This window comes from Agelaius phoeniceus, chromosome Z (genome assembly GCF_051311805.1).
Source record: "Agelaius phoeniceus isolate bAgePho1 chromosome Z, bAgePho1.hap1, whole genome shotgun sequence".
NCBI lineage: Eukaryota > Metazoa > Chordata > Aves > Passeriformes > Icteridae > Agelaius > Agelaius phoeniceus.
In genome coordinates, this window is record NC_135303.1 from 53,414,538 (window position 1) to 53,440,378 (window position 25,841).

The 25,841-nt window shown below is 39.5% G+C and overlaps 2 protein-coding genes across 6 annotated transcripts in view; both read right to left on the reverse strand.

The window, feature by feature from the left end:
* Positions 1 to 341: 341 nt before the first annotated feature.
* Positions 342 to 8,223, reverse strand: NXNL2 (nucleoredoxin like 2). The gene is made up of 2 exons (XM_054652719.2): positions 7,857 to 8,223; positions 342 to 928 (listed from the first exon to the last, which is right to left on the reverse strand). Exons 1-2 carry the CDS (start codon positions 8,156 to 8,158, stop codon positions 760 to 762), a joined length of 471 nt encoding a protein of 156 aa, XP_054508694.1. The 5' UTR covers positions 8,159 to 8,223; the 3' UTR covers positions 342 to 759.
* A 13,342-nt stretch (positions 8,224 to 21,565) lies between these two features.
* Positions 21,566 to 25,841, reverse strand: part of SPIN1 (spindlin 1) — a 61,846-nt gene continuing 57,570 nt past the window's right edge. For all 5 annotated transcript variants that reach the window (XM_054652566.2, XM_054652563.2, XM_054652557.2 and 2 more), the window contains one exon: positions 21,566 to 25,324. In XM_054652566.2, the coding sequence (XP_054508541.1) occupies positions 25,125 to 25,324 (200 nt within the window). In that variant the 3' untranslated portion in view covers positions 21,566 to 25,124. The remainder of the gene's footprint in view (positions 25,325 to 25,841) is intronic.

The following is a 25,841-nucleotide window of genomic DNA, read 5'->3' on the forward strand; positions in this document are numbered from 1 at the left end:
CTGACCTGATGTTAACTTGGGTGCTAACATAATAGAACCATGGAATGGCTTGTGTTGGAAAGGACCTTAAAGATCATCTAGTTCCAATCCTGTGGAATTGGAACTTAGCTTATAGGGCAAAGTTTTAAAACCCATGGTTAAGGAAAACTGAGCAGAACTATAAATAAATATAAATAAATCCCATAAAAGTAAAATAAAGTAAAATAAAGTATATTTAAAAGAATATTAAAATAGTATTTCTTCAGTACTGACAAACAAATATGTTCTATTTAAAAGTCATGACATTTTCTGATTATTCTTGTTAAGGTAGATAAGGAAATACATGAGACATATTTCATAAACAGTAATTTATTAAAGCAAACAGTTTCATTTTCTTAATAAAATGTGCTAATCACCTGAAAAAAGTCATCAATATATAGGTTTTTTGCATTTATTTTTACTGTGTTGACTTTGCAAAGTAAGTGTTTGCATAGATTTCACAGGTTTCTATTATTACTGTCTAAACAGCCTATTCTTCTGAAGTTCTTTAGTATTATTTGGAACATTGTGCTTCATATTAAATATCACAGATAGAACAATACAACAATAATTGCATTTTATGACACTGGAATAACTGGTTCTCAAGTCAAACCCAAAACTTGTTTACAAGCAAAGGTAAATAAATAAGTCTTACCCTTCTCATTCTGAACAAAGCAAGAGTCTTTTCAGAGCTCTACCAAGTTCTCCACTATGCCTTTTCTTGCTTTATTTGTCAACATTTTAGCTGGAAAAATTCTGAAAGATATCTGCACCCTCAAGCCAGTTCCGGAAACATGACAGCCCTTTGTCTCTGATCTGCTTTCTTCCCTTGTCAGTAATGACTTCGCCAGTTTGTTTCACAATCACCAGTTTAGGAATTGCTGTTATGTTGTATTTCTTCTTCAGATCACTGTGGGAAAAAAATTAAAAATAAAACACACCATTAGGAGCATTTTAAGAAAACCCCTAGTGTCTTTACAAAGGCTACTCTGGTCAGGACACATGGGAGAGCAGAAGTGATGAGTGCCTGGGCTTCCTCAGAGTTTGAAGCAGAGCACTGGGCACTGTAAGGAGATGAACAAGGCTGTAGCTGGAAGCCTACACAGTGAAATGTAGCTCTGAGAGTTAAGAGAGCTGCAGCATCCTTCCTGTAAATGCTCATCACTGCTGCCTGCAGTTTCCACAGGAGCAGAGGCTCTTGGAGATGTAAAAGATGTCCATAGAAGCAAAGTTTGATATACTCTTCCATCTGTTTTTTTGCTAGCCCAAAACAGATGTAATTCTGGGTCCATTTTACAGCACAGGAGAAGGATCTCACTTAGATTAGTATTTGATATTCATTCCCCTACAAATACACTTGAGTGTCCCATAGTGCTACTTCCTGCAATCACCATTAAAGAAAGCATGATACATCATCTTTTTGTGTAAATGGAGGAGACTGAAGGTACTCCTTAAACTCCCTCAGAGAAACAAGCCTTCTACAGACAGAAAAGTGAGCAATCAAAATATTTGGAATAAGAACCACCTGTCTGTGTTGCCAGAGAAAAAAATTTCAACACCTCCTCTGCACCTTTAGAAGAACCAGAGGACAGACACAAAACAGGCAGTAACAGAATAGCCAAATTCCAAAACACAACATCTCTCTCAAAACATACTTAAAATACTAAATGGAAATATGCTGCCTGAGCGCCATCACCACAAGCAAGAACATTTGCTGTATGACGTTCAAACACCACAGAAATTTGAGTAGGAAAAAAATGTAGACATTGCTAAAAAATGCTTTACACTAATACATAGGCATTCTCAATGATTTCCTGGGAGGAAAAAAAATACTGAAAGATAAGACTGAAATGAAATACTGACCCAGATAAGGCATACCTGAAACATGCCTTCCCTTCTCTATTTTTCCTTAAGAGAAGAAAAATCAACAGGTGAAGCATACTGCTCTGCTGTTTTGTAGGCTGAGCAATAATGCAGAAAATACTATGGAAGCAGCAATAATGTGTATGGACCAGGTTTGCTTCCTCAGTAAATTGTGACATACAAGCAATCAACCAACAATCCCCACAGACCTTTCCAAAATCTGCTAAAACAGGTGAAAAAAACACATTCCAAAGCAAGTATGCATAGAAGCCATGTAAAACTACTATCACCTTGTTATAGGTAGATAAGGAGACACTTGCCTGTCACAATTAAGGGATGACTATTGTGTGAGTATTAAGAAAAGTTTTAGTGATGTGTAGTTATGCTATTAGAGTTTAGATGTCCTCTGTTCTCCCCATAGCTCCCTTTCCCCCTGCCCAGTATTGTGACCATGAGACAGCCTGGGTTGTCTATGTGGTAAATAGGTATGATTCGTGCTGACAAAATTGAAACAGTAATCAATATTGATACAGTAATTAATATTTGAAAATAGTAAAACAGTTAAAAGGTGTAATGCCAAGAAAGAAAGGGAGAGGAGGGGTTCCACCCCCCCACACACCCCTTTCCTGCAGATGTTCAAGGCAGGAAAAAGAAAGAGATAACAGTTACTAAAAATTAACAGAAAGGAAAATTTGGTTGGGTCCCAGGAAAATGTTAATTATATGAGATTTATTGCTTTGATGCTTAAATATAATATTATGTTAGTTTTGGCTTACATTATACTAGCTCGGTGCGCATGTGTAACTCAAAGCTGAATTAAAGGACATTGAGGAAGAGGAGAGGCCTTCATCAGAGATGACCCTCAAAGAATGATGCAACCATCTGAAAGAGTGGAGGAGATTGCGCAGTAAAGGTGGTGATGAGGGCAGAGGTAGAAATGTGATGAATCAAAAATGGGAGGAGATGGCATTGACATATGGCATAAAAGGGGGAATTTTCGCTTGACAAGCTTGTATGTGAGGTGGCAGGGGTTCAAGGACCCTGCACTCCGTACCTCACACTGTTATTTTTTTTTTTGCTTATGTGCTATTATTGGAACCAAATTATCCCTTATTTAAACCAAATTATATTGTCAATATTTCAAGTGTATCTGATTTTATATATTCCAAGCTATTCAATTAAAATTGCTGCTACCTTTAATATTGTTTGGGTTTTTTTTTTGATGATGGGATAATTGGGCAAATATAACATCTAGGACAGGTAAAAAGAAGGCTGCACATGTGTCCTTTGCATGGGGCAGTTGGGAATGGAAAAGCTTGGTGCTTAAGGGGTGCAGCATGGCAACACCTGACCTCTAATCAAGTTACAAGAAAGCACTTTCCACTGACAAATGGCAAAGAGGAGCTGACTGACAGACTTTGGGAGGGGCCAGGGCTGGCTGATGCAATGCCCAGGGGTATAAAAGACTGAGCATCCCTCTTGAAGACTAACTGGCTATATGGTATGCACATATCCCATGTAGCCAGTGCTGCAGCTTTTTCCTTAGGCAGTCCTTTGTTGTATTTTTGTTAAGGTTTAATAAACCTTTTTAAATTTTCAAAGTGAGCAGCTGTTTCTCACAACCTCATACCACCTGAATGACAAACAAGATGGGTGGAAGACTTATTGGTGAACGATAAACACAATTGTATCAATCACAGACAGAGCACAAGGAGACTGAAGATACGGAATTTGCCATGGAGACTGGAATCTTACACATCACTTTCCTAAGGGAGTGCATATATCCAGCCCAGCATGGCACCTTGTTCAGAGAGCCTTAGGGCAGAAGGTTGCCTGCATCAAACCAGACTGAAGCATGCACAGATTTTGCTCACATTTGTGCGCAGCTTTCAAGATCGGTGGACCTGAAGAAGGCTCAGAAAGAGTTCTGCAGACAGTGCTTCTTAATCACTTGGTACATAGGTACATGTGCTTACAAAAATGACTTTTTAAAAGTTATTAATATCATTTTCTCTGATAGGAACCTAAAATGTCATGATTCACCTCCACAAACCACATATGTCCCATGGGACTAACTCCAATGGCAACTCATGGTATCATTAAACCATAAATAGAAATAAAAACCCATGACATTAAGACTGAGGCAAACTGGAAGGCATAGCCATTGTTAGATCTTGTTATTCTTATGAGAAGGTTGGATGAAAGTTTCTGAGAGCACAGGTTTTGTATTTCTAGAAAATACTGACATTAGCTGGGAGCTAGTTTTCTTCACAGCATCCTTCATGGTGTGTGCCAAAACAGCACTGATAACACACAAGTAATTTAGCTATTGCTGAACAGTTCTTATGCAGCACCAGGGCCTTTTCTGCTTCTTGCGCTACCATGCCAGTGAGTAGGATGGTGGTGCTCAAGAATCAGTGAGGAGGCACAGCTGGGACAGCTGATCTCAAACGACCAAAGGATGTTCCATACCATGTAACACTATGATTAGCTGTAAAAGCTGACGAAAGAAGGGAGGAGGGACCAACATTCAGAGCCAGGAGATTTATTTTTCCATGCAGTCATTACAGGATGAGGCTATCCTGTGCTGGAAGCTGTTAAATATCTGTCAGTGAATGGGAATTAGTGAATGAATTTCATTTCTTGATTTGCCTGTGTATCTTTACTTCTGCTTTATCTATCAAACTGTTTTTATTTCAACCCCTAAGTGTTCTCACTTTGACCATCCACATTCCCTCCCCCATCCCGTGGGGGCAGGGAGTGACCCAGCAGCTGTCTGGGTCAGGCAGAGCCTACCCAGACTGAGCCACAACACAAGTCTCTTTATATAAGGGTTTAAGATCTATGGGCAAGAGCAGTCCTGAGATGAAGACAACATGGGACAGATATAATATAATCTTGGGAACATAAATGGTAAATTTTATACACGTGTGTAATGTGATATCTGAAAACACTTGAATTATAACAGCTTTCACTTGGAAGTGCAGTCATGTGAAAGTGATGGGCTTCTTGCTCATCTGCTTCTAGTAGTATGTCCTGTAATACCACTGTAAGTATTTTCTTTTAGCTGTGAAATTTCTGCATTGTTAAATCTTAAGTCATAAGCATGCATGTCACATGCTTGGGATTAAATTTTAAAGTGTCTGCTGAGATTTTGCAATAGCAATCTAAAAACTCTAAGAACTAGGCAATTGCTCTTAACTGCTCAGATAGTTAACATTATTCTATCTTTGTTTTTTAACACCCCATCCTCCCCAGTATTTCTGCAGGTGCCAATCTACCCTCATACGTAAAGCTTCCTAATATAAAATGTACATATAACCTTTTCATTTTCTTTTTATGGGCATTTTCCATGATTCTAATTTTTACTGAGCTGTACAGGACAACTCAGTAAATACCTGCCTATCTGGAAGCCTGCAAGAACTACTGTACACACCAGGCACCCTCACAAAAACTGATGCCTTTCATCACAAGATTCAGTACAAACACAGCAGAATGTCTTTGTGTGCCATTATCAAATCATCAGTCCTATTTAACACCCTTTGTTGTTGACGTTCTGTCCAACACCTGCTTTTCCTCTCTACTACCTTCTTTCTCTTCCAAGTGTTCACTTCCTACCAGGCTGTCTTCACACTCCAAGAATCAAAATACTGCACCTCAGGCAACAAAAAAATTTACATCAACCTCAGACAGTAAAAGGATCAGAAGCAGTATTTCCTAATCATGCCACAGACCACATAGGGTAGTAAATGTGCAGTCCCACCTCTGGGAAATAGCCAGGACTGACAGCATGGAAGAGTCTGGAGGTCCTGCTTTGAATTCAGTATTCTGTTTCTCTGAAGGTAGGCTTGACACTGCAGTGTTAGGCTCTACAAACTACAAGAATGAATGCTGGCTATTTCTTAAGAAAAATTAATCACCGATGCTTCTGTTCTTGAAAAGTATTTTGGATGGCGTACTTAAAATTGGTTCTCATGTCTAGAAGAGACATCAGTCTATGCTGCAATTATGTATCTTAAACAATGAAGCAACCAGCTAGGATATCTTAACCTCACTGAAGATATTAAATGCCTTCTTTACACAGTCAAAATAACAATAGCCAATTCAATTAATTGCAATGGAACTTTAAAAATAATAATGAAATTTAAAATATTATTAATACAATTATCTTACCCATTTTGTAAAAATTATATTCTTAAATAAGAATATTCTGGCCAGTACCTAGCCAGAATTATAGTTTGGAGTAGTGACTACACATCTGCACTAAGTCTATGATGATTAACCAGTACCCCTGACACCAAACTACCAGTTAATCCAGTCTAAGCACCTCGAAGAGCTCCACACAGTCCTTCATTGTTACACACAAGAAACACAACTCCAAAAACATTGCTTGTTCATATCCCTCTCCATTCTGTTCTTCAGTAACCACTGTGATCTCACATCATCGGCAGGACAAGCCATGCTTCTCAACAGAACTGTGAAGGACATTACAGGATGCCACAGAAAAGCCAATTAAACAATCTCTTTGCCTCCACTCTGCATTAGTTGAGCAAGAGCAGTCAGAAATAGACCTCTAATCCACAGAGGATGAAGCTGTAAGCACATTCCCATGGGCCATGCTGAACAGCTTGCTGGGTGTGGGGACTTCAAGGGCTGCATTTGCTGATGGAAATCTGCCTGCATTCTATTATGTTTAGTAGATATCAAATACAATTACTGCCGGGGAAGATTGTAGAGAACTATGCAAAACAATATTCAAGCCAGTGGGAAAAAGATCTAAAATAAATTGGTAGTGGGCATCCAGAAATGAGCCAGGAATGGATGAAATTGTTCCTGGCTTCAAGTAATTTGCTCTTGAGTTTGTCAAACTGCACTGGAAAAACAAGACTAGCCAACATGCTCCCTGTTGAGTGAATAGCTGGGGTGTTACATACCAGGTAGCATACTGGGGTCGATCTAGAATTAAAAGGAAAGATAGAAGTTACTAGAAGCACTAGAAAAGATTCCTTTCTTAAAATAATTGATTTGGCTGCAAGTTTTATTACCCAAACTCCATTTAAAAGTCATATTACCTTCTTGGCTGGTACCACCTGGAAAAAAAAAATTTCTACAATCAACTCATTTAAAGAGACGGGGGAAAAATCTCTTTATCAATATTTACATGTATTTCAGGACTCCAGTTACAGGCATTTCAGTAATCCTGAACATCTTACTTGTCCTCCTGTAATCCCAGTTTAAACGTATAGGAGCTAAATCAGATTTCTAAAAGTCATCCAAATGAGGCTCCATCCTTGACTTAGGTCATCAAAACACTTCTTGGTATCATCCTTCACCCTGTTACTTACACACGTGCCCTTTCCTTTTGCTGTTTTCATGAGCAAGCTGCCTACAGGAATGTCACTTTGGAAACGGAACAGCACAGGAGTTCTGCACCCCAGTACCAGGTGCAGTATGCCACCGCTAAACTCCAGCTGATACTGTATCTGTCTGAAATTCTTCACAGTTTCCTCTGCTTAAAGTAGTTCAGTTACAAGTTTTGCTGCGTCTTCATTTGCCTTTTTCCCAGAGCACTAACCTAGACAATGCAGACCAACCTTAGTAACAATTACCACCGTGCTGAAAAGCAATCACTTGATCCTCACTTGCCATTCGTTTTTACCTCGCTCATCTCTTTAACACATGGGGTCTTTACTCTCTGACTCTTGTTCACAGACCTTTTAGCTTCCAAAGGAGGTGCGCAAGCCCGCGTTCTTTACGTGTGGGACGAGCTAAAACCCGCGACCCAGCGGTGTGACAGCCAGCGGCGGGCGCACGGCCGCAGCCTGGGCTCCAGGCGCCCCAGCGGGAAGGCAGGCGCGGGCTAGCGGGGCACAGGCGGGGGTTCGCGGCAGCTGCTGTGTCAGGGCTGTCCGAGCGCCCCTCCGCTCCCTCCCGGCCCTCGGGGCAGCGGCGCTGGGGTGGCCGCCGGTACTCACTGCTTGTAGGGGTCGTGGAAGGGCAGCGCCAGCCAGTCCCCGTGCATGGCGCGCATGTAGCCCAGCATCTCCTCGGCGCTGTGGTCGGAGGAGATGAAGACGACCTCGAAGGGGGCGGGCGGCTCGCTCTCCTCCAGTAGCTCCGTGTAGAAGTCACAGAGGACGGGGGTGAAGTCGCGGCACGGCGAGCACCAGCCGGCGGAGAAGTACAAGCCCACGACTTTGTTCTGCAGGGCCTCTTCGGGGTCCACGCTGCGGCCATCCTTGCTGACCAGGAGCCGCCCGCTGAACACATCCACCATGCTGGCACGGCCGCGGGCCCGAGCGCTCCCCAGGCACCCTCCCTCCTGCCCCCGGCGCCGCCACACCGCCGCGACACCGCCGCCCTGCCATGGCAGCGCCGCCGCCGCCCCTTTATAGCGCCCGCCACCGCCCGGGCCCGCCCAGCGCCCCGCGCAGCCACGGAGACGCGGCCGCTTCCCCCTGGCCCTCCGAGCGCCTCCTCCCTCCATAGGAGCTCGGGGCAGCTCGAGGATTGCTCGGGGTGCCGGACCTGCCGTAAATTCAAACAGCAATCCCGTGCGCCTGGCCCCTTCACTCGCCATGGAGCTCACCGCCTCTCTCCTGGAGGTCTGACCACCAGCCTCAGTAATTTTGACAATAAAATTTTTATTATCAGGCGTCCTGCCCTTTCTTCTTTTTTTTCGCAGCATTAAAATTATCTGAATTCTGGATATGAAAGGAGCTGTCTATTCTCTGTCCCAGTAGATAAGAGGAATTCTCATTTTATTCCAGTGCACTTATCATGTGTTTGGGTTGAATAATGCTTTTTTCCTCCAGCTGACATTGAGTTAGAAATTAATAAAAATTGTATTACAAATAAGAAATCTTTTTTCCTGTGTAAAGCAAACTGCAAAAATGGAAATGAAAGATGATTTGGTGGTAGGGCTATTAAATTACAGTTTAATTAAAGGATCATCACGGTAGGGTGATAATCAAACTTGGTACATTTTCTCCTTTCCATGAACTGTGCAAAACCCAATTAAAGAGAATTTGTCTTAAAAAAAATTATCAGTATCCCCCAAAATAAATTCTAGTGTTTATAATGGATACTTCAAGTGTTTAATGAAGCTAGCTTAAAATTATTTCACATTAAAATGGTGTGTACAAATTCATTCTAGGATTTACTCTTCAGTTTTTCCCCTGTTTTAATCTGCAGCCTCTCAAAAATCTGTCAATTTTACTTACAGAAAAGATAAAATCGTGACAAATATGTATTATGATTCAAATACTTAACACTAGAATGGAATGGTCCTTAGTTATGAAAAGTACTTGCTTGGGTAAATTGCAACCAAGTTTATAGTGAAATTAAAGTCCAGTTTCTACATCTGATCATCTTCTGACCATAGAGTATGAACAGTGAGAACAGTGATACTTCAAGACAGAATTCCAGTTTAAATTTGCATAGGAATAAACTGAGCACAAGTATTCTCCCCTACATTTATTTCCTTTTGAGGTCTTTTTGAAACATGCTTTTCTTCCATTGACTTGACAAAAAATTTTTGTTTGTCTATGTTCTGTCCTCAGTGGAAAAGGATATGGTCTTGTTTAAAATAGTTGAAGATGTGAGAGAAAAGAGAGAAAACCCAAAGATGAACCTCAGAAGTAACACAGCAATCTTGGGGTTTTTTTCAGTAGGCTCATCAAAACTGGTTGTAGGGTCACTTTGAATTGGGAGCTGCATTCCTGCCATTTCTCTTACCCCTTATGAAGATTTATTGCTAATTAAAAGACTGTTTGTTTCTTGTGCAGAAGTTCACACATTTAAAAGAAAATAGTTCGTTCATCATTGTTTTCTAAGAGATTCTTTTGAATTAATCTTTACAGAGCAGACCTTTTTATTTATTTCCAAGTATATCTAGACTAATATGTTACTTCAATTCTAATATTCAACTGGAAAACCAAAAACATTGCTTAGGTGTTTAAAAAGTAGCTTTTATTCAAATACTGTATTTCTCCACTTTTCATGGAGAGGTAAACTATGTTTTTTCAAACCTCATCTGCTTCCAGTACAGAAGTGACATTTAAAACAATCTAGTCCTCCCATCTGTCACATCTCCTATCAATCCTTTCTCCAACTTTTGAATGCTGTTTTGTGCATTTCCCCACTTCAAAATTCCTCTGGATGTCAAAAGTAGAAGACAAAAGGAGCTTTGAAGGTTGCCTGTTCTTAAAATAGCACAGGTGAGAAATTAGGCTCGCCTGAGTTTTTGATTTGCCTTACTGTCTGCTTTTGTGAGACCATTGTGAAATAGGATGGAGACAAAGCATTTGGAGCCTGTAGAATCACCAAAAAAATGGAAAAATAAGTTTCCATACAAGTTCAGGCTACCATAGGTTCATTCTTGATATTCCTACCAATTTCTCTTTCCATCGGTGGTGAAAGTGTATTTTCTCAGGTACTATGAGTGGAAGCAATGACCCAAGGAACTTCCAACTGTTCCATCTGTACAGATTAGAAAGCTGGTTAGCCAGAAACAGAGCTATGCCATGAGAAAAGAAAATACTGAGATTGTCTTTGAGACCTCTAGGTACAGAGAAAAAAGTTGATAACTACACGCATCTCCCTGGGGAGAAGAGCTGGATGTACATGACTGTGATATTAAATCTCTTGAAGCTCATTGAGGAATAGCTACTAGGCATGAGGAACCAGACACCTTCCCTCAGGATGCTTAAGGCAATCAACTCTCTAAACATATCAAAGATTCACTGAAAATGCTGCATAACACAGAAAATCTTGTCTTGCACCTGCCATTGAATTGGCTACAGGGACATTTCTCCATGACACTAACATGCACCAATAAGAAATTCCTCGCTTTATGATTCATACCAAAGAGACTCAGACCTGTTCCAGTTAGAAATGTCTTCTAGGACTGTTCTTGTTAGTGATGTTAACACTGTGGTGATTTATTCCATCCCCAGTATCCCCTTGGACTGGAAATATTGGAGCTTCTTTACACAGAACCTGTGGTCCTGTCTCAAGGTAGTGTGTTGGCTGTGATGTGACACTATCAGAAAATCTGCACACAATGCTCATCCAGTGGAAGCCTCTGGGGAATTCCAGGATAAAATTAAACAAAAACTTCCTACCACAAAAAATTTGGCTTATGATTTTGCTAGAAAAGATCTTCTTGTTATTGAATTTACTATACTATTTTTAAGGTAACAGTATTTAGTCCTGTCTTTAATCTAAGCTGAAGACTTTTAGTTTATTTGTGCTCACTTTGCAAAGATTATCCTACTTTCCTTGTGAGTTGTGCTTCAATTAACACTGAAGTTAATTACATATCCAGATTTTGACACACAATTGAGAATTTAAAAAAGAAAATATGAAGAGTCTGAATCATAAACTCTTGCTTTTAATGACATACGGCAGCATGCTGAGATAGACCTGTAGAAGAAATGAACTGGAAGTAAAAAATGTTCAAACTTGCTGACTCCTAAGTAATATAAGAAAATACAATAAATACAATATGTGCTCAGAGCAAAATAATTCCATACACCCATGGTGGCAGAGTTAATGTCTCTGTAAGCTATACACAAGATAAAGTGTGAGAAGGTTCTGAAAGCCTGTCTAGGTCTTTAAGGAACATACCCATTGCTCTCTCCTTCATGTACCTTCTTCATAGCTGGCACAGGTCTGAGTAGTGAATTTGACCCAATAAATATTTGCAATAAAGAGTCTCTTAAAACTCATGTTATATGCATGATGCTGGATTTTTAAATGAAAAGGTATAGGGCACCAAGTTTCAATCTAGTTATAATTCTTAGGCATTCTGTAGGAACTGCCATCATTACACAGTTGATGTTGGCAGGCTGTATATCCATACAGTGAGAAGCCATGAGGCAAAAGCTGACTAAATTCACTCAAAGGAGAGTGTGACGTGGTTGAGGGCTTATTGACTCTGTGGACAATTAATCATTAATGCACCATCTAGTTAATTATAACCCGATGAAAACATGCAAATGACAAAACTAATAAAGATAAACTCTGGTTGGGCAATACTGCATGTAGTGCAATCCCTGAAGAAGTCATATTAGCAATTGGCCTTGGTGAATCCCATTATGAGTGACTATTAGCCAAACAGAAAATCAGAACAGAATAAAGGAAACACATCAGTGGATTGAAGAGTTAAATTTGTAGCAATCATTGATAAAATTTTGTAAAATAGCTGGGTTTTTTAAAATTCCTTTTCATAATACATAAAAATATGCTTTACAGGAGAGAGTTATAATCTGAGTTATTGGTGAGAAAGAGGCAAAGTTACTCACCACAGTGTATACAGTGAAAAAAAGGAATAGCAAGTTTCTTGATCTCAACCCAACACATTAACCAATGAGCTGGGGAAAGAAGCCAGTGCACAAAGAACTACTGAGCCAAAAATAATTCAATTTCACTATACACAGCTTGCCAACTAAAGTAGTTATTGCATATTCATAGCATTCCTTAGAGCTGACACATTCGGAACACCTTTTCCTCAGCTGGGTTCAGGATCTTATGACATAGTCAGCAGTGATACAGATATGTAGTGAATGCTCCCTCGTGATTGTTCTTGGAGCTGCTTCCCCTCCATAACCTCCAAACACAAAAGAAATAATACCAGCTTTTCTCCAGTAGGAAAAGTAATCAAATAAGAAGCACACTTTTTATTTTAATTACTTACTATTTTATTAATTTTATTTCAACTCTTTGGTGCCTATTGCTGCAGATATCAAGGGTTGCCTGTTAGGGAATCTTACTTTTCCTTCCTAAGAGATACTGGGATGTAGCTTAGTATTCTTACCACAAAGACATCCACCATCATCAAGAATGAATGAGAGCTGTAGCAGCTACCAAATAACCAAAACATTTTAGTACAGAAGATACTGTAAGGTATATCTCCTTTTCTTCTGTTTTCCTTTTTTTAAGCAACAGATCATTAGCAATAAGAGGCAATAATTATCAGAGAACACTGTGCTGGTGAGGCCTGACTTTGGGTCCTGTGTGCAGTTTTGGATTCCACAATATAAAAAGGCATTAAGCTATCAGAGAGCATCCAAAGGAGGGCAACAAGGATGGTGAAGGGCCTTAAGGGGAAACCTCATGATGAGTGGCTGAGGTCACTTGGTCTGTTCAGCCTGGAGCAGACTGAGGGGAGATCTCATTGCAGGAATGGCCTGAAATTGTGTCAGGGGAGGTTTAGGTTGGATATTAAGATAAGGTTCTTATCCCAGAGGGTGGTTGGGCACTGAAACGGGTTCCCCAGGGAAGTGGTCACAGCACCAGCCTGACAGAGTTCATGAAGCTTGGACAATGCTCTCATGCAAGGACAGGGTGTCCTATCCAGGGCCTGGAGATAGACTCAACGATCCTTGTGAGCCCCTTACAAATCAGGATATTCTTTAGTTCTACAATAGCAATTTTTAAGTAAACATTTGCAACATTAGGTCTGGATCCCAGTTTAATAAGCATTGTTGATGTAAATAAATAGCACATATGGAAAGGGTGAAAGAATGCTCTTAAAAATGTTTAAAAATTAGCTGGATTTGAGAGTTTTCAAGGAATATTTTTTCTTTTAATCAGGAAATACTGCAGCCTATTAACAGATTCCTACTATGCAAAAAGTCTGTGATAGGAAGTGCAGCAATAATGGGTACATTCTTTCTATTTTACAGATTTTGAATTTAGGAAAGGTGTATGAACTTCTCCTTGCAGTACAACAAGCCTGATTCAATGATCCTTTACATCTAACTTTATCCTGAGTAGTGTATCTCAAATTACCAAGTGCTAGATAGTCTAAATATCAGTGCTGTAACTTTTTGACTTCCAAATAGGTGTGCCAGGGAAACAATGCAGTGTAATCTAATACAGCAGCAGCTGCATGGCAACAAGAAACAACATTTTCACCTGCAGAAATGGAAAAATACCGTGGTAAAATTCTGCACTAGTTCATTTGAGTTCAGTCACACTTTTCACTTCACTCTAGCCTCTTGGCAGTTAATGTAGTAAAGAGGACATTTAGGGTTTTTTTTTTGTCTGAAGAGACCTCTGACTAGATGTATTCCTTTCAGGTTCAGAGTCATCCAGCACTAGATCCTGCATTTATGTGCCTTATGAGAAGTGTAAAGCTGCTTTTGAGTCTTTGTGCAGAATCTAGGTCAGTGCCCTACAGTTGCTAGCAACCGCCACTTAATTCTAATTTTTTTCAGAGTTTTGGTTGAAGAAAAATGTCAGATTGACACAATCACTCTGCTGCAAGGAGGGGCTCCATAAGTATAATAGCAGTTTCAGTTGCTTTAATGAATTTGATAGGTGCATACAAAAGTAATTGGCATCTGCACAACCTCTTCTGACAAAACTTGAATAGAGTCTTCAGTTGTGGAAGGGACAGCCTGCATCTACTTCTGCCCACCTTGTTAGCAGCCTCTCTTCTAGCTAGATTAAATGACTTCATTAAACCTTGTACTTCAGGTGATCATTTATTAGCAAAAAAAGGACTGGGTCTAGAGAAGCCAGTGCAAGTTTTACAGTGCTGAAGCTAGAATACTGTTCTGCCAATAACCAAGCTGCCAATGCAGCTGTGTGGCAGCTGGTAGCAGGAGTTCATATTGAGAGTTTTGGCAGAGCACATTCACCTCATTGCAGTCACTTTTCTCATGGGTTTGTAGATAGCCTCCTAAGACTTTTCAGTATAGCATGCTCCTTTTCACAAGAAAGCTGTGGTTTTGCTGTTTGAATTAAGGGAATGTTCTTTTAAGGCTGGCATTCACTGTCACTTACATTGTACATGTTTTATCTAGCCACTGTAAAATCCCAAAGACCTTCCCCTTACACAGACATACACAGAATATGTAACATTCTGTAGCCTGTAGTACCATGTGCTCTGATTTTAGAACCATTAGAAGCACAGAAATAATTGAGAAAGTGATGTCACTAAATAGGCTGAAGTCTCCACTAGAACCCCTCCCCAAAAAGTAGCCTAAGAAAGCCATTTTCTGTTCCTTTGGTTGACTGTGAATTAAAAAACAATGACTGTACTTTAGAGCTCTGAAATGACAATTAACTGCAGAGAATGACAGATGTCAAAGATTCAGGTTGCACATGCTTGTTTCTGTGCCTCAAGAACATTGACTTTCATGTAGTTTTCATGGCCAATCCCTGCCCATAGCGGGGGGTTTGGAACTAGATGATCTTACAGTCTCTTTCAATCCAAGACTTTTTATGATTCTATCCTTTTCAATTACATAGAAAATCATCTTGGGGCAAGGAAAAGAGAAATCATATGTAAGTTGATTAGAGTTGAGTAGAATAAATCCTTATGCTATTGTGGTGAGTTAACCTTGCACGACTGTCAGAAGCCCACTCAGTTGCTCTCTCAGTCTCCCTCCTCAACAGAACTGGGGGAGAAAAATGTTGAGAAAGTTCATCAGTTGAGATGAAAACACAAACATTCTTTACTAAGAACCATTGAAGGTAGGGCAGACTTAACCAAGGAAAAAATAATTTTTTGCAAATTAAAAATAGGAGTAGGATGGTAACAAAGAAAGACCATGCCAAAAATATCTTCCTCCCACCCCTCTTTTTCCGAAGCTCAACTTTGCTCCTGAATTTTCTAACCTCCTCCTCCTGCCCAGCTGGTGCAAAGAACTAGAAAATAGGGGTAGTGGTCTGCTCATAATACTCCATCTCTGCTGCTCCTTCATGTAAACACAAAACTGTTAGAGTTGGAGGGGACCTCTGCAGATCAGCCAGTCCTCTAGCCAGTCAGCTAGAGCAGGTGAGAGCCGCCCATCCCGGCTGTGCAGAGGGCTCGGCCGAGGGGCCCCTTCGCCCCGGAGAAGCCGCAGCCACACGAAGGACCCGGGGGTGCCGTGGGCTGCCACAGGATGCCCCGAGGGCTCCCAGACCCCGCTCCGGGGCACGGCAGCGCGGTACGACAGAGCCGCAGCGCTGCAAGGGACGGCCTCAAACTGGGGCCTGCAAGGGAGGCACCTGGGCATCCCCACTGCCCACAGGCACATCCATCCACGGCATTCCGTACATTCCCTGTGCCGTGGGGGCACGGCAGCCACAGGGGAGCCTCAAGAAGACCAGATGGAGGGGAGCAATGAGACGTCTCTTGTCTAGAAAGTGATATGCTTCCACGTAACCCCTGCCACTCTCTCCTTGTCATCCCACACATGCTCCCTTCCCTTCCCTTCCCTTCCCTTCCCTTCCCTTCCCTTCCCTTCCCTTCCCTTCCCTTCCCTTCCCTTCCCTTCCCTTCCCTTCCCTTCCCTTCCCTTCCCTTCCCTTCCCTTCCCTTCCCTTCCCTTCCCTTCCCTTCCCTTCCCTTCCCTTCCCTTCCCTTCCCTTCCCTTCCCTTCCCTTCCCTTCCCTTCCCTTCCCTTCCCTTCCCTTCCCTTCCCCCCACCACTTCCTTCCCTTTTACTATAAAATAATTTTTTTTTTTGCACCAACATCTAACCTCATTTGTTTTTAATCATGTTTTTGGGTGTATTTCCAATTTTCAAAGTGGAAATTAGATCTCTGTGTATAAAATAAATCTCTGTGTATAAATTTAACTCTCTAAGTCTCTGTGTATAAAAATGGAAAGTCTATTTTATACAGAGAGATTAATTTCCTTTGCTCTTCTGGGTTTAAACCAGATTTTAACGGGGCTCCAGGAGAACTTCTGCTCCAATGACTGGAGCACCTTTTTCCCCTTCCTTTGCCCTGGCCTTGGTGTCAGCAGGGCTGTTGCTCTCACATAATCTCACTTTTCTCTCACAGCTGTCTTGCAGCATTTTGTACCCTTTCTCTAATAAGCTTTCCAGAGGCAGCACTAATAGCTTGGCTAATGTGATCAGCAGTGTCCTGTAGTGGGACTGTTGAGGCTGGCTGTGTCCTACACAAGGGCAGCAGAAGCTGTTTTCTCACAAAGGCCACTCCTACAACTTCTCTACTCCAACACTTGACATGTACACCCAATACCCCTATTTTAAATTCTTGCATCCCAGTAACTTCATCCCAAAACTTCTTCTATGGTTGAAACAATTCAGAAGAGGAATTACTTGAACACAATCATCTTCATATTAAAGAAATTGTTAAGGCTGCTAACTATGAAAAAATGGCTGCTCCAGGCATACTTCTGGGGCTAAACTACAGGAACAGATCACTGTGAACAGGACATAGAGAAGATGCAGAAAATTGGGTCCAGGATGCAAAGACCTCAATGCTGTTTATGTCACCTGCCACTAGAAGGCTGGATTTGTTTTCTACATAAACAGTATTAAAAGTATTAAAGCCTCAAAGTAGCAGTCTTTGATGTTCACAGTAAAACCACATTTAGTCCTGCATCTCCGAGTGGCTCTGACAGACATTCTTCCTGTGAGATGGCCCTGGATCTTGAATAGAAGTAACAGAGTGAGACAGGACTTTCCCAGTACCAGAGCATCAAGACAGAGCCTTCCTTATGTTGTTAATCCCATTGCAAGGAGAGCACTAGAGCATGGGTCAGGACCAACCTTAATCTGGTCCAGTCAAGAAAGGATCACTGCTTCAGAACTGAGTATTTATACCCTTACAGCTCTTGTCCAAAGGCCAGTAAAAAGCAGGTTCATTTGCTGCCATACCTTTCAGGAGCCTCCTACCCCAGTGCCATCCCAAAGGCAGTTTAGGATTTCAGTCAGTTGGCAGGTAATTTTTTACTCCATAGCACGATTTTCTCTGGTGCTTACTATGCACCTTTACTCTGCCACTCAAGAGTACTGACTAATCCCAGTTAAGAAAACCAAAATTAACTTTGAAATTGCATTTGTTATTTCCAAAATGTTTTTAGTGATATAATTAGGTAGTTTACAGAAAAGCAGATTTCTGAAGAATTCAAATTTCTGCCTCTGGCAGGGTAGTGAATACATTTTTTTATTAATTGACTCAAAAGGACACAGCTATCAGCAATTCTTATCTTTGCAATCTTGAACCTATACTGAGTGCAAAAAATGTTTGTACTCTACAGAGGAGCATCTCAAAACAAAGAATGAAATGCACAGGCTTTCTGCAGTAATGTTTTTAGCACTCTTCAGATACTTTCTTCCTTCCACATACAAATGCATTCTTTAAAATTTGAAGCAATTCAGACCTCCATTTCATGCTTTTGTATTATCTGGAGGAGTATGACTAGATAGTATCAATTAGTAGTAATTTTAGGTAGTTGTAGTTTTGTCATCTGCTAGAGTGGTATTTGTTGAACTAAATATTCAGAATTTTGTAGAACATCTGGTATTATTTTGGGCCATTTACCTGCATAATTTGATTATATTTTAAATATGACAATTTTCATGTTAAACCAAATCTGTGGAAGCCAAAATGCTAAGAATCTTCTCCTGTGCACACTGCTAGTCTTGTAATATCAAGTTAAAGGCTAGGATAATGTTTGGATTTACAACATTAAAAAGCACTACCTATTGCAGTTAATCTTAATTTTCTTTTCTTCTCGGTAAAATTATATAATATGAGCATCTTCCTGTTAAATCTTCCTGACAGTTTTTTAGAATAAAATCTTATTCTCAGTTCCGAATCAGTAGAGAATGGATCCTTATATTGTTTGGATTTTTTCCCCCCTACCATCAGAAGTTCTGAATCAGAGTGGTTAGGTTTTCGGCCTCACTTTTTCACAAAACTGCACTATAACTCCCTTTTTTATTTTTTGTCTATCAGCTACTGAGTAGACAATACACTGAGCTGCAGTAATAATAATAGAAGAGGATTTTGTGTCAGGCAGAATGACATCCTTTTGAGGCATAACCTGAATTAAATTAAAAATGCTGGAGAATATTGAGGATTCCCAGCAAAACAGAGTTCCAAATTTCCATAATGAAATGTGTGGCATCCTATCAAAAAGTTACTTGTAAAAACTGCTGTTGCCATTCTTCCAACACTAAGCACAACCTTTTAATCACTTTATCTTCTCTAGTGCTTCTGCTGTTAGTGCTGATTTGTTTTGTTCTTACAGCTTAAAAGGTTAATGTTTCGTAATTCATTAAATCAATGGAAGTTTAAGTTAGACATCTGCCTCTGTAAGCTAAAAATAACGAGGAGCTAGTGAACAGTGTGCAAAATCAAACAAATTAGTGACAGCTTTTATCCAGTGGTAAAGGTCTTTATGAAGATAATTTAATCAGTCATCCCCCAGTCCATTTCAAAGCTGAATACATCATGTGTAGCTAGTTAGTGCCACAGGAACAAAACGCATCAGCTCAAAACTCAGATGAGTGCTGCCCTGACACTGAGTAATCTTCCATAAAAGAAAGAGAAGAATAAGACCACTCTCTCCTCAGTGGCTGTTTACAAGGAATCACTTTGATCAACAAGAATGTGTGTTTAAAGTAGTGTGAAGTTGTGTTGAGTCGGTTTTTTTTTTTTTAATAAAAAAAAAAATTGCCTCTCATCTCTCAGATCTGGGTAGAACATCCTTAGGAAGTGACAAGATTATGCAAATCAAAGTAAACATGAAGACGTCCATGTTCATTACTTAAATCAGCTTCAAACAGATCAGTCTGTAGACCTGAGGAACAAAAGCATCAAAATACTAAAAAAGGGTCTGTAAAAGTGAGACTCCATTGAATATAAACAAATTTAAGGATTAATTGCATGGGGGTGGGTGGAACCAGTGTCAAAACATAGAGGTACTTAAACTGTGAGGTTGCAAAACCATTCACACAAGTTGCATACAAGTGAAGGTAAGCAAATCATTACTGATTTCAGAAGAAAAATGTGCAGAGATCTGTAATGAACATCTGTGTAGAATAGGGAAGTGTTGACACCACCTCACTTACACTGCTGAGATCTCAGCTACTTCCTGTTATATACACACAGGTGGACATTGGGCATATACAGCTCTGCACTCTGTTTGGAAATCAGGAAACTCACAAGACAATGGGAAGAGCAGAGCTTAAAAAAAATCCTGAGTAGTTTGATAACTTCCTCAGGTTGTAAATCCTGAAATGAATTAAATTGGTAAGGTACTGATACTGGTGAAGAGGTTAAGTGATGTAACATGCTAAGGCAGGAACTTACTGAAAGAAAAATGAGTCAGATTGAAAATAATGCTTCAAAGTTTGTAAAATAGTAAAAATCTTTTATTATCTAGTGCTTGAGGATGAAAGAACACACCTCTAATTTCCTTCAGCTATTTTTACTTCTTTTGTACCCTAATGATCTTAAATTACAGCAGCCCAACCTCCTCCAAAATATCCTTACTGAACTTTATCCTTTCCAGAAAGCAGTAGTCCCCTGAAGTCATCAATGGCTCCACTGCTTATAGCATGAATATAAAAAGAAATTATGTCAAAATAAGCAACTCAGTGGGCAAATAGCTTTTTTTTCCCATGAAAATTTAACCTGTTCATATTGACAAGGAGGAACCTGACAGATGTGAAAATACAATACAGCAGCATTAACACAACAGCTCTGAGTAAGACCCCATCACCCTCTTAAATCTGAGGGACATTACTGTCTACACAGCACTGACATTTCAGATGCTTGTAAGTCAGCTTGTAAGCAACCAGCTCTCAGGAGCGAGTTCATTACTGCAGTGATAGACAACAAAAATATCCTTGCTTCTATAAGCCTTCTCTTTTTCTCTATACAGAGGAAGATGCCACCAAACTGAGGGTGGTTTATTAGTGGTAATACAGAACAGGTTCAGGCATTAGTCACAAAGTGTAAGTATCTGTTGTTAACTACAATTTAACAGACTGATCACAGAGACAAACACCTACTTTATGCAGGTGCAAAGACTTTTTGGAGCAAAGTCTTAGACTCTCCTTAATCACAGATGTACACAATATAAATCTTCACTGGGAGCAGTGTCAGAGGCAATAGGATACAATAAACTGGATGATGAAATAAGGGAAAAGGCTTGGGTATGCATGCTGGCATTCTCCATATTCTCCACGTTCTTCAGTATATGACTAAATGAGCTTGGTGCCAAAAACATGTTTTAGAATCACAGAATCATTTAGGTTGGAAGAGATCCTTCAGATCATTGAGTCCAACTGTTAACCTAACACTACAAAGTTCACCACTATACCACATCCTTTAAGTGCCATGCACCCTTTATTATCAGAAAAGTAATAAAGAATATATGTTCAATATGGGAAGCCTGCCTTAGTAATTAAACCACATCAAGTCTTCAAAACAACTTAGAAGACTTTAGAAAATCCACAACATGGTAGGTAATGTTATCTTCTTTCCTCATCACCTCCAATTTGCATCAACTTTGTTTTTTATCACCATTACAATACACTTTATTAACTTTTAAACTGCTTTAATTCAAAGTAAATTAATGTACCACCAAAACACTGAAAGACTGTGAAATGCTTCTGCAGTTCCCCACTGCTGAGACATTTTGTGTGCTCTGGAAATAGAGACTGCTTCACAGATCTGCACAGTCCCTGGTGGGGGGGGCAGTTTTCTGTGTTTATTAAATACAATTTAACAGTAAACTTTTCCTTAGGCAAGTTCCATCTTGCAAGCAAACATATTTCATAGGGCAAGTATTATACCAACATACATGGCTCAACATTAAAATAATAAAACTCTTCAATCAGAAAAATGAAGAAACTGCTTCTTCAAAATCTGAAATCACATCTCTGTGTTTTGCTCATGAGAACAAAGTTTACAGGCATAAGTTGCACATAAAGGGTTTATTTTAAATGTTTTAAGGATAGAGTTACATCATAATTATAAAAATTACTTACAGAATTAAGTAACAATTTAAAGTGTTTATACTTCTAAATGCAGAGAACAGGGAACTGTCTACATTGTTGAAAATAAAATAAAAATAAAGAAACCAAGCTCTAAAGATGAATTAATTACCTAATTTAAAAATGTGAACACGAAGACCTCTGAACTATACACATACCAAGAACCATCCAAATTGCACTAATGATGTAAAATACAAAAAGCACAGCATTTTCAAGGAACCAGAAACTGTTTTTACCATAATTCTTTTCCCTGATGCAACTAGACAATTCTCTCTGAAGACAAAGCCCCTATGTTTAAACAATCCATTTAAAGAATGCTTCTACCTATTCCAACAAAAAGGGTTTTCCCCATCTCTACTCCAACATAGTTTAGGGTTTGGCACTCAAAAGAAAGAAGAAGAATGTAGTGTTCTGCTATTCAACTGAAATTTTATTTTTTTCTTCAACAGAATACATGGTCCCTTCAAATGCTGTATGACACATACAACTGGAAAATTACCTTCCGTTGGCACTATGCTCGTCTCACCGGTGCATTTAATCCTACTAACAACCATTAAAACAGCACAATAAGCAAATTCACAAAAAACTGAACACAAAATAAAAACAGAACAAAACAAAAACCTAAACATTTTAACATGCAACTTTAGTTTGTTACATTGAATGTTCTAACCCTCTAAGCATGCAAAAAAGGATGGTCTGCATTTAAGTTGGTTTTTTTTTCCCTTTTAAGTTTTACATGGCAGCCTGACATCACACACACACACACACACAATATACAACAATACTACAGCAGGTAAATGTGAAAGGTGAATAACTTTTTATACAAAGATCCATGGCTTGTGCCATCACAAGCCCTATGTGATTTTGGAAAGTAATGTTGAACCCCTATAACAAGGAACCAACATTTAGTTACCAGGGTAACGCAAGCACTGCATGCAGATCTGAAACATGAGCCTAAAACAAAGCCCAAAGCAGATGGGCAGGGAGTGGAATTAGTCTCAAGCCTCAAAACTGTGGTTTAAGCTATCAAAAAAAAAAACCAACCAAACCCAAAAAAACAAAACAAAACAAAATATCCCCAAAGAAACCCCAAGTGAAAATATCCACACAACAGACAAACGGGGACATCCAAAAATGACAGTGAAATTTACAGTTTGTAGATTATACTCTAATTGTCAGAATACATAGTGTATTCAATAGGCTTGCAGAAAACCCACAAATGCAAGCCTAATGCTAGAAGTGTTCCAGTAGACCTAAATCTCAGATATTCCAAACAAACCTCTTACTCCTCAGATATATAGCCCCAAGCTCAGTGTGCTAGGTAATCCATGTATCTTGTGTGTAATTAATACACTCACTCATTCCTGTGCCACAAATGTCGACTTGGGCTCATGGAGCCAGGCTCAGCTTTGAGATTTACATGCAGGACTCTTAAGAGTCAATAGAAAACACAACAGATCTGCAGGATGAAAACACTGTGTTGCAAATCTGCTCACTTTGTTCAAACACAAGAAACATTTACGACTCAGCTACTTACTGCATAAGGACTGCATCAGAAGCTATTCACTGAAAGACAATAGCCTGCCTTTGGTTGCCCATGATGAAATACTGGACATAATGCAATATAGTAGCAATGGACAAAGAATTAAGGTATCATATTTATATGGAGAGTATTTATTACCATTCAACAGCGTAATGAGGCACAAGACTTAAGGCTAAAATATGAAATCAGGCAAAAAAATGGACAGAAAGGGGCTTAAACCACTGAGTCTTCAATATCAGGAATACCCACAACAGAGGTCATCTGCACCTCTGTCCTCTGATTAACAGCTCCTGCATTCTTCCACTAATGGCACACAGCTGGATATCAGGGTATTTGTTCCTTCCATCAACAGTGTTAACTGTCTTCACATTCTGTACTTCTGTGAAGCAATTCTTGAAACTTGCAGAGCTCTGCCTTACTGTAACATGACAACCTTGTTGCTGTGCTGCATTGTTGTTCCAATTCCATTGTTTTTAAAAGCTGCCACACTTAAGGAAACCCTAATTTTCATTTACAACTATCTTGCAAGATTATAACCATGAAAAGATTTTGCAGTTGTGGGCTGCTATTTACATCCACAATCTAATGCAGATGACTGAACCACTGAGACTGCCTTATAGCTTCCATTAGATAGTACACCACTGGCATGCAGAACTCTAGTGTTCATAGAATGAAATTAATGTTAACAGCATACCTCAAAGCAAGTACAATGTACACCACAAAAGGCAACAACAGGTTTAAACTGTAGATTTTTCCAGACACTCCTTAAGTGGAAAAGCCAGAAAAAGAATAAACCGGGAAGATGCCTTCTTGAACCAAAATTATTAAAAGCAAACCAAACAAAGGAATGCAACAGACTGAGCAGAAGGCAACAAATGCTTCTCTTTCTCTAAAGTTACATCTTCACTGTAAAAGGACAACCCCTCCCACTCCCCTGGTGTGAGATTGTATTTACCATGTAAAATATTAACTACTGTTAAGCTTCTAAGTCCACACACAGACATTCAGGTTGCTAGGTTTTGATTTTAAATAAGAGACTACTGATGCCAATGCGTAGTCTAAAGTCTTCTGAAGTAGCATATATACTGTTAGAGTTGTGGCACCAAGCACTTGGGTTTTGCTAAGAAGTGTGTATAACAAACAAAGAAAGAAGTACGACATTTAGGATTGAAGGCAGCCTTGTTGCATGTATTTTACTGGTTCCTACAACTTGTAAATATGGGCCATTAACCTGCATATTCTAATTAACTGGTTATACAGATTAAATGTAATTTTATAGTTTAATGCCTTTTCACTGAAAGGTGCGTAATCCAAACACTTGATATCCTACTGCCCTGTGACTAGTAAAAAATGCACAAGCATTTCCACGCACTGCAAGTTCTTAAAAAGCTAAATTTGAAATAAAGTGTAGAAACACAGCAGATTGATGTTACTTGGGTTAGGCACTCCTTGATACTGCACAAACGGTTTAAACCTTTCAAAAAAGTCACCTCTGTCCCAACCCTGAAGACAAGGACTGCCAGTATCCAAGAAATTAAATTTAATGTTACAAAAGAAGGCGTATCAAAATATCAAACTACACTTGCATGTGGCAGTTGAACAAGTGAGTGCAAGATTGAAGAAAAAGTCAAAATCTATGAAAAAATTTAGATTAATGATTACAACACTAGATCAACTTTACACAGCTTGAATTTGCAGCTGTTCTTTGCTTTTAACTCCCTCCTGCCCAAACATACTGACTTCCTTCAAGAAAAGGAGTTCTCTTACACAAAATGTGTCATGTTTGTATTACTCAGAACAAAACAGTTTTGCTGGCAGAGATTGTGGGTTCGCAGGGACATTTAAGCTTTCGTTAAACTGGAAAGCAGTCAAGTCTTTGTGTCTATAAATTTTACATTTAATAGTTCCACAAATTTGGCAAAAGTTCATGATGATGTCTAGGATGTCTTCACCAAATCGTAGACATAAATATGGAAATCATCATCAAACTTGATGAAATAGACAGATGGTTTGGCTTCAACTTGATGAATGACCATTCCAGTCCTTTTCGAGCCATCTTCTTTGGCATATTCCACTTGTTTGCCTACCAGGCTGTCCACAACTTCACCTGGTTCCCGTTCTGCAGGAGGTGAATCATCTGTAACATAAACACAGCAGGCTTTAGTAGACATTTTAATAAAATTTTGCACTATGAAAGACAACTGCACAGTCATCTTTAAAACTCATACAAAACAATTAGAATTTGTAAACAGATTACTTAATTTCATTCAGACAAGCATTTAACAGTTGCCATGCTTGTAGAAAGTAGTTGCAGAAAAAGTTTTTAAGCAATGCTGTCTTCAGTTTTATTAAAACAAAAATAGCACTTTGGTAAGAGCAGTAATACTTTGACAGGAGGTTGTATCCACAAGTTGTAGAAAATGGCTGTAGATAGCTGAATTTAAGCTATGAGCAGAAAAAGGCATTGGACCTACTTAGCAGAAAGGTACCCTAATTTAACTTCCCTCTTCCCACACACATTATTCAAAGGTTCAATACGTGCATTTAACTACAACAGAAGCATCTCTTCTGAAATGGTACTAGGTGTCAACTCCTAATTAAAAGGGACTTTTTACTCCATATTTGAGTAATTTTGGTAAAGTCTGACTGTATTA